This window comes from Accipiter gentilis, chromosome W (genome assembly GCF_929443795.1).
Source record: "Accipiter gentilis chromosome W, bAccGen1.1, whole genome shotgun sequence".
Classification (NCBI taxonomy): Eukaryota; Metazoa; Chordata; class Aves; order Accipitriformes; family Accipitridae; genus Astur; species Astur gentilis.
In genome coordinates this window covers 39,332,088-39,349,579 of record NC_064918.1, presented here as the reverse complement: position 1 = coordinate 39,349,579, position 17,492 = coordinate 39,332,088, and the positions used below count along the sequence as shown (strand labels likewise).

The following is a 17,492-nucleotide window of genomic DNA, read 5'->3' as shown; positions in this document are numbered from 1 at the left end:
TTTTGTTGTTAGGTCTAGAGACTTTCTCTTCCCCTTGAGGGTACTGAGTGGTGTCGAACAGGGCTCGATAGGCATGGGCCAGGCCCCAGCACGTTGCAGTGATTTGTATCTTTCTGGAGCTGCCGGGGTGACAGCATACCTTTTCCAAATATTTTACTAGTTCTTCTCGATCCTGCACTTGTTCAGGGGTGAATTTCCAAAACATTGGAGGTGCCCACTTTTCTAGGTACTTGCCCATACTACCCCACACACCCTGCCACTCATAATTATCCAGCCTCAGGGCACATCTCTGGGTGATCTTCTTAAATAGCTGTTTAACCTTAAACGAGAGCTGAACCACATTCAGAAGTATGCTAATTCCTAGCAGTAGGGCTAAGGACCGTGCTAGTCCCAACATCCCAGGTGTATCCAAATTTTTCAGAATTCTCAAACACCATTGTAACTGGACTGAAGGAGAAAGGAAAGGGGAAGAAGGGTACCCCACCCATAGACTGGTTGTCCATGGAGGAAAGGTAAATGGTATAATTATTAATAGTTTCCCACAGATGGCTCCCGCAGTATAAAGGTGACAATGCTAAGTGCAAATACTGGATTAATCCCACAGCTGATGACTTTATCATACCAGTGTTATACCATACATCAAAGTGAAAACCTTAATCCACCTCCCACGGATGATAAGTAGCAGAAGAGGAACTACATACATCAAGCGAGGTGATACATAACAGAGCTTTAAAAACCAGAGCAACAACTCTAAGAACACATAAATCAACATAATGAATACTTAGAACAAATTTGTTAACAAGCTCTGGTCAGGTTTGTCGTTATCTCAACCCTGCTGCCCCGCGTTGGGCACCAAAATGGACTGTCGTGGTTTAATCCCAGCCAGCAACTAAGCACCACCCAGCCGCTCACTCACTCCCCCCCATCCAGTGGGATGGGGGAGAAAATCGGGAAAAAGAAGTAAAACTCCTGGGTTGAGATAAGAACAGTTTAATAGAACAGAAAAGAAGAAACTAATAATGATAATGATAACACTAATAAAATGACAACAGTAGTAATAAAAGGATTGGGATGTACAAATGATGCACAGGGCAATTGCTCACCACCTGCTGACCGACACCCAGCTAGTCCCCGAGCGGCGATTCCCCACCCCCACTTCCCAGTTCCTATACTAGATGGGACGTCACATGGTATGGAATACACCGTTGGCCAGTTTGGGTCAGGTGCCCTGGCTGTGTCCTGTGCCCCTCCAGCTTTCTCGCTGGCTGGGCATGAGAAGCTGAAAAATCCTTGACTATAGTCTAAGCACTACTGAGCAACAACTGAAGACATCAGTGTTATCAACATTCTTCTCATACTGAACTCAAAACATAGCACTGTACCAGCTACTAGGAAGACAGTTAACTCTATCCCAGCTGAAACCAGGACACTGTGTTACTGGAACAAGATGCTGTCACACTTCTTTGATCTCCACTTTGAATCCTGACACTTTGCTCCCAATCTCAGAATCTGATGAATTACAACATGATTGTCTAACCACTATTGAACAAGTGTATTCCAGCAGAACAGACCTACAGGATGAACCCCTGCCTGATGCAGAAATAGAGCTCTTCACTGATGGCAGCAGCTATATGCTGGAAGGAAAATGAAGAGCTGAATACACAGTGGTAACAAAAGGCCAACCACTAGCGACTAAGGCACTGCCTAGCAACACATCCGCTCAAAAGGCTGAATTAATAGCATTGACACGAGCTCTAGAATTAAGTCATGGAAAAAGAGTTAATATATATACAGATTCTAAATATGCATTTGGGGTGGTACACGCACATGGGGCTATTTGGAAGGAAAGAGGACTGTTAAACTCACAAGGAACTGCAATAAAATATGGGACCAAAGTTATGAGACTGCTGCAAGTGGTTCTATTACCAAAGAAGGTTGCAATAATGCATTGGAAAGCCCACCAAAAAGGAAATAGTGAAATTATAAAAGGAAATCTGAAGGCTGATTGTCTTGCTAAAAAGGCAGCTCTAAAGGAGCCAATATTTGAAGGAGCTTTAATTCCAGGGCCTTGTTTAGAATTACCACCACCAAAATATACTGAGAAGGAAGATTAATTAGCAGAACAAATAGACTGCTCCAAAAATGGACAAGGTTGGTGGATAACACCATTAAAGCAATTATCTATTCCTGAAAGAATGATGGAAACTTTGCTCAAGAGATTACATCAGGAGATACATACAGGCGCAGACGCATTGACAATAACTGAGAAAATAAAATATTTTTTTTGGAACAAGATGGAAAGGATAGCAGACATGGTATTAAAAAAGTGTACCATCTGCTGTTCTAATAATCCAAGAATTGGGAAAAAGTTTATAGGAGGCATTGTGAAACAAGAAATAACTCCTGGGGAATACTGGCAAATAGATTTTTCAGAGCTACCTAGGTATAACCAATATAAATATTTATTGGTATTGGTAGATACCTTTTCTGGCTGGCCAGAGGCTTTTCCTTGCTGTACCAACAAAGCTAGAGAGGTAATTAGAATCCTTTTGAAGGAAATAATACCCCGATTTGGTATTCCAGAAGGAATCTCCTCTGCAATAAAATGAGGCCCATTTTCAGGAGTGGTGCAAGGGGTTTCTAAATTTTTACAGATTAAGTGGGAATTACACACCCCTTGGAGGACACAATCAAGTGGGAAAGTAGAAAGAATGAATCAAACTCTTAAAAGGCAACCTGCTAAACTGTGTCAAGAAACACACCTGTAGTGGTTTCAGCCCAGCCGGTAACAAAGGACCACGCAGCCGCTCCCTCACTCCTCCCTGCCCACCTCTGGTGGGATGGGGAGGAGAATCAGGAAGGAGAAAAGAAAAAAAACCCGGAACCTCGAGGGCTGAGATAAGGACAATTTACTGCGACAATACAAAAAAGAGAAGTTACAACAACAACAACAACGGTACTAAGAATATACAAAAAGAGTGATGCACAGTGCAACTGCTCACTATCCAGAACATGATGCTCCGCCACTTCCCCCCACCGAAAGCTGAGCACCTCCCCCCAGCCCGCTCCCCATTTATATACTGAGCATAATGTCACATGGTATGGAATAGCTCCTTGGCGAGTTCAGGTCAGCTGTCCTGGCTGTGCCCTTGTCACGACCCAGACTGGACAGACCAGGGAGTCATGTTTAATTCCAAATTCCCTCGGGCTAAATTAAGGTGAAATGACACCAAACGATCAGTTAAAGATTTTATTCATGACAGAAGCAAACTGAACTGGGGAAGTGTGGTAGTAGGTGGCAGGGTTTCTCACAAAAGGAATTGGCATAAGACTACTTCTGTAAACTGTGTAACCATATACATCAATTCAGGGAATAAGGAGATCCCTCCCATTGAGTCATGAGGTTCAGAGCAGACCCCCTTGCTTTCTAGACTCCTCCTCAGAGGAGGGCCCAGGGGCGGCTGGATCCACTCTTAGTCTCAGACTTGGTCAAGGGTTTATATCTTGAAACAGATGAGGTGTAGGGATTGTGGAAAAGGAAAGAGAGAAGACAACAGAGAAAGAAAAAGGAAGAGAGAAAGATTTCACCAGTCCTGGGTCCAGCATTGGTTCAGTCAGCTCTGGGGGTCCAGCACTGGTGGGCACGTGCACATGGGGCTTCAGTTTGTGTCCTTTTATCATCCTTGCCCCTCCTTTGGGCAGGCACCCGAACTTGTCAGGTTAATGAACAGTTTGTGAGCCTTTGGGCTTGGGGGTCATTTGGGGAGTAACTTCTCCTTCCCTGCAGACACTGCTATTGTTTGATCTTTGTGTCAGAACAGCTTATCAGAACAGGGAGCTGCAGGCCCTCCAGCACGCCCTCCCCCTCCTGTTGCTGATGTCTGAGCTGATGGGCTTTTCACCTTGGCTCCTTGCTGTGCAGGGTTTGTCTTTAAGCAGAACTTGCCCCACCCCCTCCCAGGTTCCTGTGAAAATTAACTCTATCCCAGCTGAACCCACGACAACAACTTAAATGGATAGCAATTTTACCTATAGCTCTTTTATGAATTCGAATAACTCCTAAGGTCAAAGAGAAAGTAAGCCCTTTTGAGATTGTGTATGGTAAAGAATTTTTCTAACATCACAGGAGACAAAATGCATATAAAAGGGCAGACTGATGTTAAAGAGTATTTGATTTCTCTTTCGCAGACTTTATCTTCACTACACAGGTATCTAAATCAGAAGGTCTCTCTCCCGTTGGATACACCAGTTCATCCATTCCAACCAGGGGACATCATTTACGTACGGACCTGGAAGGATGAACCTCTAAAGGAAAGATGGAAAGGACCTTACACCATGTTGTTGAAAACCTGCACTGCATTCAAAGTAGAAGGAATTTACTCCTGGATTCATTACACGTGAGTGAAAAGAGCACCAGAACCAGATCAGGAAAAGTGGACAGCCACACAGACTGGGAAACTCAAATTTCAACTGATCACAGACCGTGGAACTTCAAGAGAATGAAAAAACTGATTATTATAATATCCCATGTGGTACTAGCACTAGGTCAAGAGAATTTGGGTTTACACCTTATCCAGTCCTTTGGGCGAATCCAGAATGTTAGCAGTGTAACTGTTATTGATTTGGTACTGATTTGTTATTAGTTAGAATTAATCATATTCAATTTTAATAGGAATGTAGAATTATAAGAAATATTTTAGCAAAAACTATACATATCTATTACATTCTACACATTTAACCATGGAAGTGTTAAGTTTGAAATATATAGTCATAGGAACTTAGGAACTTTAGAAAATGTACTATGTGTAACCATAAGAATTCGAGTATTGTCTAAAATAATTTAAGCACAGAAACTTGTTGATCAGTAGTGTTTTGTTTTAGGAAACTAAGGAAACAGTTATGGACACCAGTTTGCTGCTTGGAAACCCCTTACCCTTCCCACCTCGATCTAATTATCGAGGATTCCAATCAGTAAAGTGAGATTAACCAATGATTGTTTTAACATCAGAATATTAATAAGATGGTGTGACTGAAGGACCAATTATTAGAAAGGTTACATTTAAGAATAGACATAGTATGCATTTTTATGTAAACTAATATAGATGATGGTGAGAATCGTACTGCACAGAATCACCTAAGAGAGGTCAAGAAGCGGACAAGTGAGGAAGACTATGGAAGACCACCAGAGGGCTTCTGAAGACCACCAGAGGCTTCACCACGCCTGCGTAGAAGGACATTTGTATATGCTAATAACTTCCCAGAAATCTAATGAATATGCATAACCTTTCTCGGAAACCTAATGAATATGAATGAATAAGTTCAATATAAGGTATATGATTTTGGTGTTCAGGTGTGCGTGGTTTTTTGAGAGGACTCACCCACGCACCCGGCCGTCAATAAAGAAGTGTCTGCTTATCTACACAAAATTGGTGTTGATAAGTTCTTTATTCCGAGTTTTTCGGCAACATACCTGCTTGTCTCCTTCCATCTGAGTTGGCAGACAATCCTTTAAATTGGGGAACATTAACTTTAGACTTAGAAAAAAGTTTTGAACAACAATGGAAATAGGGTGGTTAAATAAAATATTACATAGAATAGGATTCTCCCTTACTGGATGGCTGGCAAACCTAATTCAAACTTTGATCACTCTTGTAATTATTACAATCGTACTTTGTGTTAAGTTGTATCAAGAGACTGGTTTTGCAAGCCACGACTACCTCATATGTAATGATGATAAAATGAAGTAGTGAGACTTATGAGACTCATATGAAGAGATCTCATAGTCTCAAAGGGGGGAAATGATGTACTTAAGGAGTGATGTATTTAAGAAGACCACAAAGGTCTTGTGAAATAAGATACCCTTTGTATACACAAGGCATGCCTTGCTAACGACTGTGCCCCTGAAGAAGAACTAAAAGACTGATAAGAAGGGAACATCCTACCCCAGGAGGCCTGGAAAAGTTGAATAATTGCTAATAGGCATGAAGTTAGCAAAAATCTTTGATAACTGGAGGAAAGGTAAAGGCGGCAGGGGGAGATCACGACCACCGACTCGATTCAGGACCAAAAGACTTACCCCACACACACTCTCCTTGAGCATGCGCTGTCAAATAAAAAAACACTGTACCTTTAATTTGAAGCGAGCAAATTAGCCCAATAGAAACCAATAGAAACTGTGGTAGATAAGCAACTACCAGTAATAGTTTTGGGGAAGAACTTTGGAAATTGAATATGTATAACTGAACTGTATAAATTGCTTGCCCATTTAGGCATGAAGTGTGCTAGCTTTGTGGATTACCACCTAGCCCCCATCTTTGCGCAAACATGAATTGGAATAAAATATCTCTGCTCTGTGTGTATATTGGTGTTTTGCACACCGGGTAAATGACCCCACTTGTGGGACAACAGTATGAAGAAAATTAACTCTATCCCAGCCAAAACCAGCACATGGAGTCAGCTATTGCAGGATTTTGATGGCTCCATCACTCTGTCCTGCTGGTCTGAATTACTGTTAATGACCAGTGCCGTGATTTAACCCCAGCTGGCAACAAAGCACCATGCAGCTAGCCGCTTGCTTACTCCTCCCCCTGTTCCCTGGTGGGATGGGGAGGAGAATCAGAACAAAAAAAAGTAGAACCTCATGGGTTGAGATAAGGACAGTTTACTGGACCAACACAAGGAGAGAAGAAACAATAATAACAATAATACTAATAAAAGAATATATAAAGTGAGTGATGCACAATGCAATTGTTCACCACCCGGAACCCGATGCTCAGCCCGTTTCCAAGCTGCAATTCCTCCTCCCCACAGCCAGTTCCCCAGTTATATACTGAGCATGATGTCATATGGTATGGAATATCCCCTTGGCTAGTTTGGGTCAGCTGACCCGACTGTGCCCCCTCCCAGCTTCTTGTGAAAATTAACTCTATCCCAGCCGAACTGTAAGCTGGATCCAGGTCTCCAGCCTGCTGAGCTGAGTTCGTGCGTCACTTGTTTTGTATATTCCAAACCTTTTATTATTATTGTAATTTTAATATTGTTATTATTATCATTATTATTTTCTTTCTTTCTGTTCTATTAAACTGTTCTTATCTCAACCCACGAGTTTTACTTTTTTTTCCCGGTTCTCTCTCCCATCCCACTGCGGGGGGGGGGGGGGGGGGGGGAAGTGAGCGAGCAGCTACGTGGTGCTTAGTGGCTGGCTGGGGTTAAACCACAACAGTCAATTTGGCACCCAACGTGGGGCCCGAAGGGTTGAGATAACCACAGATCTGACCAGAGCATGTTAAAACAAATTTGTTACAAGCATCCATTATATTAGTTTAATAGTCGCTGGTCACAATGTCGAATTATTGGCTTTTAGAGTTGTGGCGCTCATTCTTAGAGTCCTTTTATGTATCACCTTACTTGCTGTATGTAGTCCCTGTGCTGCTGCTTATCATCTGTGGGAGGTGGATTAAGGTTTTCACTTTGATGTATTGTGTAATAATGCCTTATGCTACGATAAAATTATCGGTCGTGGAACTAATCTGGTATTTGCACTCAGCATTTTCATTCACCTCTATACTTTGGGAGCCATCTGTGGGAAACTATTAATAATTACAACATTTACCTTTCCTCCTCGGACAGCCAATGTATGGGTGAGACACCTTCCTTCACCTTCCCTTTCTCATCCAGGCTAATTACAATAGCATTTGAGAATTCTGAAAATTTTGAATATTCTTGTGTTGTAGGTTCAGCCCAGCCGCTAACAAAGGACCACACAGCCGCTCGATCACTCCTCCTGCCGCCCCTCCGGTGGGATAGGGGGGAGACAGAGGAGAGAAAAGGAAAAGAAACCAAACCAGAACCTCGAGGGTTGAGACAAGGGCAGTTTACTGGGACAACACACACACAAAAAAAGAGAAGTTACAACAACAACAACAACAGTACTAATGAAAGAATATACAAAAAGAGTGATGCACAGTGCAACTGCTCACCACCCGGAACCCGACGCTCCGCCACTTCCCCCACCGAAAACAGAGACCACCACCCCCCCCCCCCCCGCCCGCTCCCCATTTATATACTGAGCATGATGTCACATGGTATGGAATAGCTCCTTGGCTAGTTCAGGTCAGCTGCCCCGGCTACGCCCCCCACCTCCCAGATTCCTGTAAAAATTAACTCTATCCCAGCTGAACCCAGGACATCTTGGGATGTTGAAACCAGCATGGTCCTATGTGGCAAAACACGCCCCCCAACAGGAAATGAAACTTCTCCAGTCAGGGAGGAGAGGAAAAAACCCCCAAACCCTAGAGGCTGCAGGTTGAAAACTGAACTGACCAATCGAAATGCACCAGGTACATGGAAGTGACCTTTTCATCAATAGGGATTAAAATGACCACAGATCAGATTCGACAATGGTATAAACGGAGTCCTGCCGCCAGAGGACATGTTTGAATCAGTCCTCCTCAGAGCAGTGGGTCTGCAGCCAGGGACTCTACCCTTGGGTCAGGACGCCGCTGTAAATAACTCCTCGAGGTTGAGAGCCCTCATCTTTCAGGTGAGTAATATGTGCATTTTGAGTCATCATTTTAAAATTTTAAGAATTCTTAAGTCGGCTGTGTAGTACTAATTCCCCTTACATCATTGAGCCTGTGGTTTAGAAATGTTACCAGAGTTCGAACTAACTTCTTACTGAAGAATAAATCTGAGTTTCAACATCTGTTGGATTTGATTGTGCATGTCTCTGTAACATCCTATTTATAGGAACTAGCAAGTTCCTGAATGTGGTTCAGGTGATGTTTAGGGTTAAATAAGTATTTAAGAAGCTCACCCAGAGATCTGCCCTGAGGCTGGATAATTATGAGTGGCAGGGTGTGTGGGGTAGTATGGGCAAGCACCTAGGACAGGGGGCACCTCTAATGTTTTGGAAATTCACCCCTGAACAAGTGCAGAATCCTGAAAAACTAGTAGAACATTTGGAAAAAGTATGCTGTCACCCTGACAATTCCAGGGAGACACAACTCACTGCAATGTGCTGGGGCCTGGCCCATGCCTATCGAGCCCTGTTCGACACCACTCAGTACCCTCAAGGGGAAGAGAAGGTCTCTGGATCTAACAACAAGGCGACAGGCACTGCAGCCACTCCAATGCCTGTGACAGGCACTACAGCTGAACCAGCAAACCAATTCATACCAGTATCAGTTGCCCCCACACAGAAGAAGAAATATACAAAAAAATCAGTTCACTTAGCAAAGGATGAAGATTAACCAGTGTTATCATGGGAACAGGAGGAAGAGGCAGAACCAGATGTAATCAACCGATCCTTATCCTGAGTGAGCTGCGGGATATGTGAAAAGATTTCAGCCATCGTCCAGGTGAGCACATGGCTGCTCCGAAGCTGGGACAATGGGGCTAGATCACTTTCCAGGGAAGGTGGCACTGACATGGCAATTGGAAAAGGGACACAAGCCCTCGGCCTCTGGAGGCGACTCCTGTCAAGTGTGAAGGAAATGTAACCCTTTAAGGAAGATGTTATATGTCAACCAGGCAAGTGGACAACCATGGAAAGAGGTATCCAATATCTGAGGGAATTAGCTGTGCTAGTGTCCTGGGTTCAGCTGGGATAGAGTTAATTTTTACAGGAACCTGGGAGGTGGGGGCATAGCCGGGGCAGCTGACCTGAACTAGCCAAGGAGCTATTCCATACCATGTGACATCATGCTCAGTATATAAATGGGGAGCAGGCAGGGGGGTGGTCTCTGTTTTCGATGGGGGAAGTGGCGGAGTGTCGGGTCCCGGGTGGTGAGCAGTTGCACTGTGCATCACTCTTTATGTATACCTTTTCATTAGTAACGTTGTTGTTGTTGTAATTTCTTTGTGTTTGTCCCAGTAAACTGCCTTTATCTCAACCCTCGAGGTTCCAGTTTCTTTTTATTTTCTCTCCTCCGTCTCCTCCCCATCCCACCGGAGGGGGGCGGAGGAGTGAGCGAGCGGCTGCGTGGTCCTTTGTTACCGGCTGGGCTGAAACCACGACAGTCCTTTTTGGCGCCCAACGTGGGGCAGAAAGGGTTGAGATAACGACAGATCTGGCCAGAGCGTGTTGAAACAAATTTGTCAAACGCATTTCTTGGATAAATAGATGTTAGTCACAATGTTGTTTCATTTGTTTACATGGTGGCGTTTTATAAGCTCTTATATGCTCTATGTATTGCCTGTAGTTGCGTATCTCATCTCTGGGAGAGTGATTGGGATTATCATTTTGCTGTACTGGGCAATGTCGACTTGTGAAATTATTACATCACTGGTCATGAGGTTAAGCTGGTATCTGTATGAGGCAGTGATATCACCTTCTGTCGGATTTTATTGGTAATTACACCCCATCCATGGGGAAGTTAGGGGGGGATACTTCCCCCCGTCCGTTCGCCTCCCTTTCCTCCTTCCGACTAATTACAACAGCTTTAGAGAATTTTGAATATCCTTGGGATGCGCAAGCCAGTGTGCTGTTAGTGCTATGCCTCCTGAATATGTTTCAGGTCTTGTTTAGGGCTACAAAAAGGCTCTTTAAGAGGACCACCCAGAGATCTCCCCCAAAGCTGGACATTCATGGGTGGCACGGCATGTGGGAGGATATGGGCAGGTATCTAGATAATTTCTCACCGCCAGTGACTTGGAAGTTCACTCCCAAACAACTACAGAACCCTCATGAAGTGGTAGAATATTTGAAAGACAAATGCTGTGGCTATTCCAAAGACGTACAACTCGCTGCACTGTGCTGGGCCCTGGCCAGTATCTACCAAACACTGCTTGATACTAGGCAGCACCCTCAGGGGGAAAAGGGGGAAAAGATGGAAAACAGGACAACATGCACTGTGGCTACCCAAACCCTGACAACAAGCACCGTGGCTGCCCCTACCCCGACAACAAGCACCGTGGCTGCCCCTACCACGACAACAGGTACCATGACTACCCCTACCCTGGTGACAGACATTGCAGCTAAACCAGAGAACCAACCTGTGCCAGTATCAGTCGCCCCTGTACAGAAAAAGAAACACACAAAGAAATCAGTTCGCTTAGTGAGAGATGAAGATGAACCAGGGTCATCGCGAGAACAGGAGGAAGAGCCAGAACCTGAAATAATTACCCGATCCCTATCCATGAGTGAGTTGCGTGACATGCGAAAAGATTTTAGCCGCCACCCAGGTGAGCACATTGTTACCTGGCTGCTCTGATGCTGGGATAGTGGGGCTAGTAGTGTGGAATTAGAGGGTAAGGAAGACAAGCAGTTGGGATCTCTGTCTAGGGAAGGGGGCATCGACAAGGCGATTGGGAGAAAAACACAAGTCCTCAGCCTCTGGAGGCGACTTCTGTTAGGTGTAAAGGAAAGATACCCCTTCAGGGATGAAGTTACATGTCACCAAGGCAAGTGGACCACTATGGAGAGAGGTATCCAGTACCTGAGAGAATTAGCCGTGCTGGAGGTGATTTACAATGATCCAGAAAATGCGCAGTCACCCACAGATCCAGATGAAATCCAATGCACACAACCCATGTGGCGGAAGTTTCTACGAAGTGCACCACCAACCTATGCCAACTCGTTGGCAGTGATGTCCTGGAGAGAAGGCTATGGACAAACGGTGGATGAATTGGCTGTCCAACTCAGGCAATACGAAGGAAGTCTCTCTTCCTCCCTATGGGCCTGTGTCTCAGCTGTAGAGGAGTTGTCCCGAGAGTTCCAGCAATTCAAAGTGGATCTGTCCTCCTCCTCACCTGTACAGGCCCGCATCGCAGTTATTGGGAGTAAGCGTTCCTCTGCCCAAGAGAGAGGAGAGAGAAAGTACACTCGACGGGCTAACCTGTGGTTTTACCTGCATGACCATGGAGAGGACATGAGGAAGTGGGATGGAAAACCTACCTAAGTCTTGGATGCACAGGTATGGGAGTTGTGAGAAAAAGCAACCAGAAAAGAGAATTCTTCTTGGAAAACTGCTGCTCCAGTTTCCCGTGAGCAGTCCCCCAGACGCAGTAGATGGGCTGATCTCATTTCTGATCCCCTTGAAGGGACTTCTGATTCACGTGTGCAGAAAGTGAGTAACGGATATTCTAACCAGGATTAGAGGGGCCCTGCCTCCAGCCAGGTGGAGGAGAGGGACAAGTGAGTCTACTGGACAGTGTGGATTCGATGGCCTGGCACATCAGACCCACAGGAATATAAGGGTCTAGTGGACAATGGTGCACAATGTACCCTAATGCCATCAAGTTCTAAAGGGGCAGAACCCATCTGTATCTCTGGTGTGACAGGGGGATCCTAAAAGCTAACTGTATTGGAAGCTGAAATGAGTCTAACCGGGAATGAGTGGCATAAACACCCCATTGCGACTGGCCCAGAGGCCCCGTGCATCCTTGGTATAGATTATCTCAGGAGGGGGTATTTCAAGGACCCAAAAGGGTACCGTTGGGCCTTTGGTATAGCTGCATTGGAGACGGAGGAGACTGAACAGCTGTCTACCCTGCCAGGTCTCTCCCAAGACCCTTCGGTTGTGGGGTTGCTGAAGGTTGAAGAACAACAGGTGCCAATTGCTACCACGACGGTGCACTGGCAGCAATATCGCACCAACTGAGACTCCCTGATCCCCATCCATAAGCTGATTTGCCAATTGGAGAGCCAAGGAGTGATCAGCAAGACTCACCCTTTAATAGTCCCATATGGCCCGTGCAGAAATCTGATGGGGAATGGAGACTATCAGTAGATTATCGTGGGCTGAATGAAGTCACGCCACCACTGAGCGCTGCTGTACCGGATATGTTAGAGCTTCAATATGAACTGGAATCAAAGGCAGCTAAGTGGTATGCCACAATTGACATTGCTAATGCATTTATCTCCATTCCTTTGGCAGGGGAGTGCAGGCCTCAGTTTGCTTTCACTTGGAGGGGCGTCCAGTACACCTGGAATCGACTGCCCCAGGGGTGGAAACACAGCCCCACCATTTGCCATGGACTGATCCAGGCTGCACTAGAAAAAGGTGAAGCTCCAGACCACCTGCAATATATTGATGACATCATCGTATGGGGCAACACGGCAGAAGAAGTTTTTGAGAAAGGGAAGAAAATAATGCAAATCCTTTTGAAGGCTGGTTTTGCCATAAAAGAAAGTAAGGTCAAGGGACCTGCGCAGGAGATCCAGTTCTTAGGAGTAAAATGGCAAGATGGGCATCGTCAGATCCCTGCTGACGTGATCAACAATTAGCAGCTATGTCCTCACCGACTAATAAAAAGGAAACACAGGCTTTCTTAGGTGTTGTGGGTTTTTGGAGAATGCATATTCCAAATTACAGTCAAATTGTAAGCCCTCTCTACCAAGTTACTCGGAAGAAGAATGATTTTAAATGGGGGCCTGAGCAACGACAAGCCTTTGAACAGATTAAGCAGGAGATTGTTCACGCAGTAGCTCTTGGGCCAGTCCGGATAGGACAAGATATTAAAAATATGCTCTACACTGCAGCTGGGGAGAATGGCCCTACCTGGAGCCTTTGGCAGAGAGCACCTGGGGAGACCCGAGGCCGACCTCTGGGGTTTTGGAGTCGGGGATATCGGGGATCCGAGGATCGCTATACTCCAACTGAAAAAGAGATCTTGGCAGCATATGAAGGAGTTCAAGCCGCCTCAGAAGTGGTTGGTACTGAGACACAGCTCCTCTTAGCACCCCGACTGCCAGTGCTGGGCTGGATGTTCAAAGGGAGCGTCTCCTCTACAGATCACGCGACTGACGCCACGTGGAGTAAGTGGATTGCACTGATCACACAACGGGCTCCCATAGGAAACCCCAGTTGCCCAGGAATTTTAGAAGTTATCATGGACTGGCCAGAAGGCAAAGATTTTGGAATGTTGCCAGAGGAGGAGGTGACACGGGCTGAAGAGGCCCCGCTCTATAATAAACTGCCAGAAAATGAGAGGCAATATGCCCTCTTCACTGATGGGTCCTGTCGCATTGTGGGAAAGCACTGAAGGAGGAAGGCTGCTGTATGGAGTCCTATACGAGAAGTCGCAGAAACTGCTGAAGGAGAAGGCGAATTGAGTCAGTTAGCAGAGGTGAAAGCCATCCAGCTAGCGTTAGACATTGCTGAAAGAGAAAAGTGGCCAGTGCTCTATCTCTATACTGACTCATGGATGGTGGCAAATGCCCTGTGGGGGTGGCTACAGCAATGGAAGAAGGGCAACTGGCAGCGCAGAGGTAAACCCATCTGGGCTGCCGCACTGTGGCAAGATATCGCTGTTCGGATAGAGAAGCTAGTGGTAAAACTACATCACGTAGATGCTCACGTACCCAAGAGTCAGGCCACTGAAGAACATCAAAACAACCAGCAGGCAGATCAGGCCGCCAAGATTGAAGTGTCTCAGGTGGACCTGGACTGGCAACGTAGGGGTGAGCTATTTATGGCTCAGTGGGCCCACGATACCTCAGGCCATCAGGGAAGAGATGCAACATATAGATGGGCTCGAGATCGAGGGGTGGACTTGACCATGGACACTATGGCACAGGTCATCCACGAATGTGAAACATATGTTGCAATTAAGCAAGCCAAGCGGCAAAAACCCCTGTGGTATGGAGGGCGATGGCTGAAATATAAACGATGGGAGGCCTGGCAGATTGACTATATCACACTCCCACGAACATGCCAAGGCAAGCGTCATGTGCTTACAATGGTGGAAGCAACCACTGGATGGCTGGAAACATATCCTGTGTCCCATGCCACTGCCCAGAACATTATCCTGGGCGTTGAAGAGAAAGTTTTATGGCAACACGGCACCCCAGAAAGAATCGAGTCGGATAATGGGACTCACTTCCGAAACAACCTCGTAGACACCTGGGCCAAAGAACATGGCATTGAGTGGGTATATCACATCCCTTATCACGCACCGGCCTCCGGAAAAATCGAACGATACAATGGACTGCTGAAAACTACATTGAGAGCGATGGGGGGTGGAAATTTCAAACATTGGGATACACATCTAACAAAAGCCACCTGGTTAGTTAATACTAGAGGATCTGCCAATCAGGCTGGCCCCGCCCATCCAAGAATTCCACATACTGTAGAAGGGGATAAAGTCCCTGCAGTGCGCATGAGGTATCTGGGTTAGTCCTCCCTCAAGTAGAGGCAAACCCATTCAAGGGGTTGTTTTTGCTCAAGGACCTGGGTACACCTGGTGGGTGATGCAGAAGGATGGGGAAGTTTGATGTGTACCTCAGGGAGATTTGATTTTGGGAGAGAATAGCCAGTGAATTGGGCTGTATGATATTTAACTGCTAAATAACCTGCCAATGCATGTCATTGTATCTATAGTGTCTATATGCCATATCAAGGGTATTACTGTAAGAATTACCCAAATGACTGCAGGATGGACTTTGAAACTGAGCCAAGTACAACAGTGATGGAACTTGAACTGGCACCCAGCAATTTCCTCAAGATCAACATCTTCGACCTGCAGACTAAAGGTGTGGTTTGCAGCAAATGTACTGGCCACAAGTTCCAGAGGCAGCATACAACAACCCAACACCTCACACCATCTCGCTTATACTGAAGAACTGTTATAACAGATGGAGCCCCAAAGTCATGGATTAAATAAAATTGATGGACACATTAGAGGGATAGCCCATAGACTAAAGGAATACTATTTGTGTGTGTGGGGGGGGAGGTGTCCATATACTTATATATAAGACAAAGAAAGTGGTAGTGGTTGATTGGAAAATGTAGGATCTGGGCATGATGTAGATGATATAGAATAAGGGGTGGATAATGTCCTGGGTTCAGCTGGGATAGAGTTAATTTTTACAGGAACCTGGGAGGTGGGGGCATAGCCGGGGCAGCTGACCTGAACTAGCCAAGGAGCTATTCCATACCATGTGACATCATGCTCAGTATATAAAGGGGAGCGGAGGGGGGTGTGGGGGGGTGTGCTCTTGACTTTCGATGGGGGAAGTGGCAGAGTGTCGGGTCCAGGGTGGTGAGCAGTTGCACTGTGCATCACTCTTTTTGTATACTTTTTCATTAGTACCATTGTTGTTGTAACTTCTCTTTTTTTGTGTGTGTGTTGTCCCAGTAAACTGCCTCTATCTCCACCCTCGAGGTTCCAAGTTTTTTTCTTTTCTCTCCTCCATCTCCTCCCTATCCCACCGGAGGGGGGCGGGAGGAGTGAGCGAGCGGCTGCGTGGTCCTTTGTTACGGGCTGGGCTGAAACTACGACACCAACTATGACAAATGCTCACACATGTTCCAAGTACTCTGGATAGTTCATGTTTTGCTGTATTTTTCTGACATATGTCTTTTTTCAGATGTCTCATATTACATTTAACACCTGCATGACAGTGTGGCAAAGAAAGTATCAGGGTTACAAGAGATAACATCTGTTATATTTGGCATTCATTATATACAGTGGAAATTGGGCTAATTTCTTATGAAGAGCCACAAATTCAGACAAATTGGCTGGAAATATCAACTCTCTTTAAGCAAATATTGCAGAATACTGGACAGAGTAATAACAATTCCAAAATGAGACACAGTCTGAACTGAAGGGGAATAGGATCAAACACATTGCTTTTCATAACAATTCATGGTCAGCACCTTTTCGAATAAACATGCTGACCATCTGAAATACAGGGCATAGGAAAAGGGAAAACAAGTGGTAATTTTGCACACATACACTGAGTAATTATGGGGAAGTTCTTTACAGAGGGCATGATTTTGTCTGATATCACATGCCTGCTATTAAATCCTAGTGTATCAGAGGGTTAAAAATATAAATGAAAGTAATTTTTCAATGCTTCTTTAGTAGGTTGTTTGTTTGTTATCATATTTTGACTGACACAATAGCCCAATGGTTAGTGGTGTGTGACTGCTGCTGTGTCATGGTTTAACCCCAGCCAGCAACTAAGCACCACGCAGCCACTCACTCACTCCCCCCCATCCAGTGGGATGGGGGAGAAAATCGGGGAAAAAGAAGTAAAACTCATGGGTTGAGATAAGAACGGTTTAATAGAACAGAAAAGAAGAAACTAATAATGATAATGATAACACTAATAAAATGACAACAGTTGTAATAAAAGGATTGGAATGTACAAATGATGCACAGGGCAATTGCTCACCACCCACCGACCAACACCCAGCTAGTCCCCGAGCAGCAAATCCCAGCCCCCACTTCCCAGTTTCTATAGTAGATGGGACATCACATGGTATGGAATACACCGTTGGCCAGTTTGGGTCAGGTGCCCTGGCTGTGTCCTGTGCCAACTTCTTGTGCCCCTCCAGCTTTCTTGCTGGCTGGGCATGAGAAGCTGAAAAATCCTTGACTATAGTCTAAACACTACTGAGCAACAACTGAAAACATCAGTGTTATCAACATTCTTCTCATACTGAACTCAAAACATAGCACTGTACCAGCTACTAGGAAGACAGTTAACTCTATCCCAGCTGAAACCAGGACATGCTGTTTTCTAGTCTTATAGCTAACTGTAT

General features: G+C 45.3%; 1 protein-coding gene across 1 annotated transcript in view; it reads right to left on the bottom strand.

Annotated features, from left to right (window-relative positions):
- Positions 1-11,946: 11,946 nt before the first annotated feature.
- The window catches only part of LOC126035229 (uncharacterized), a 57,719-nt gene continuing 52,173 nt past the window's right edge, over positions 11,947-17,492 (bottom strand). The window contains exon 2 of the mRNA XM_049793468.1: positions 11,947-12,045. Within this exon, the coding sequence (XP_049649425.1) occupies positions 12,022-12,045 (24 nt within the window). The 3' untranslated portion in view covers positions 11,947-12,021. The remainder of the gene's footprint in view (positions 12,046-17,492) is intronic.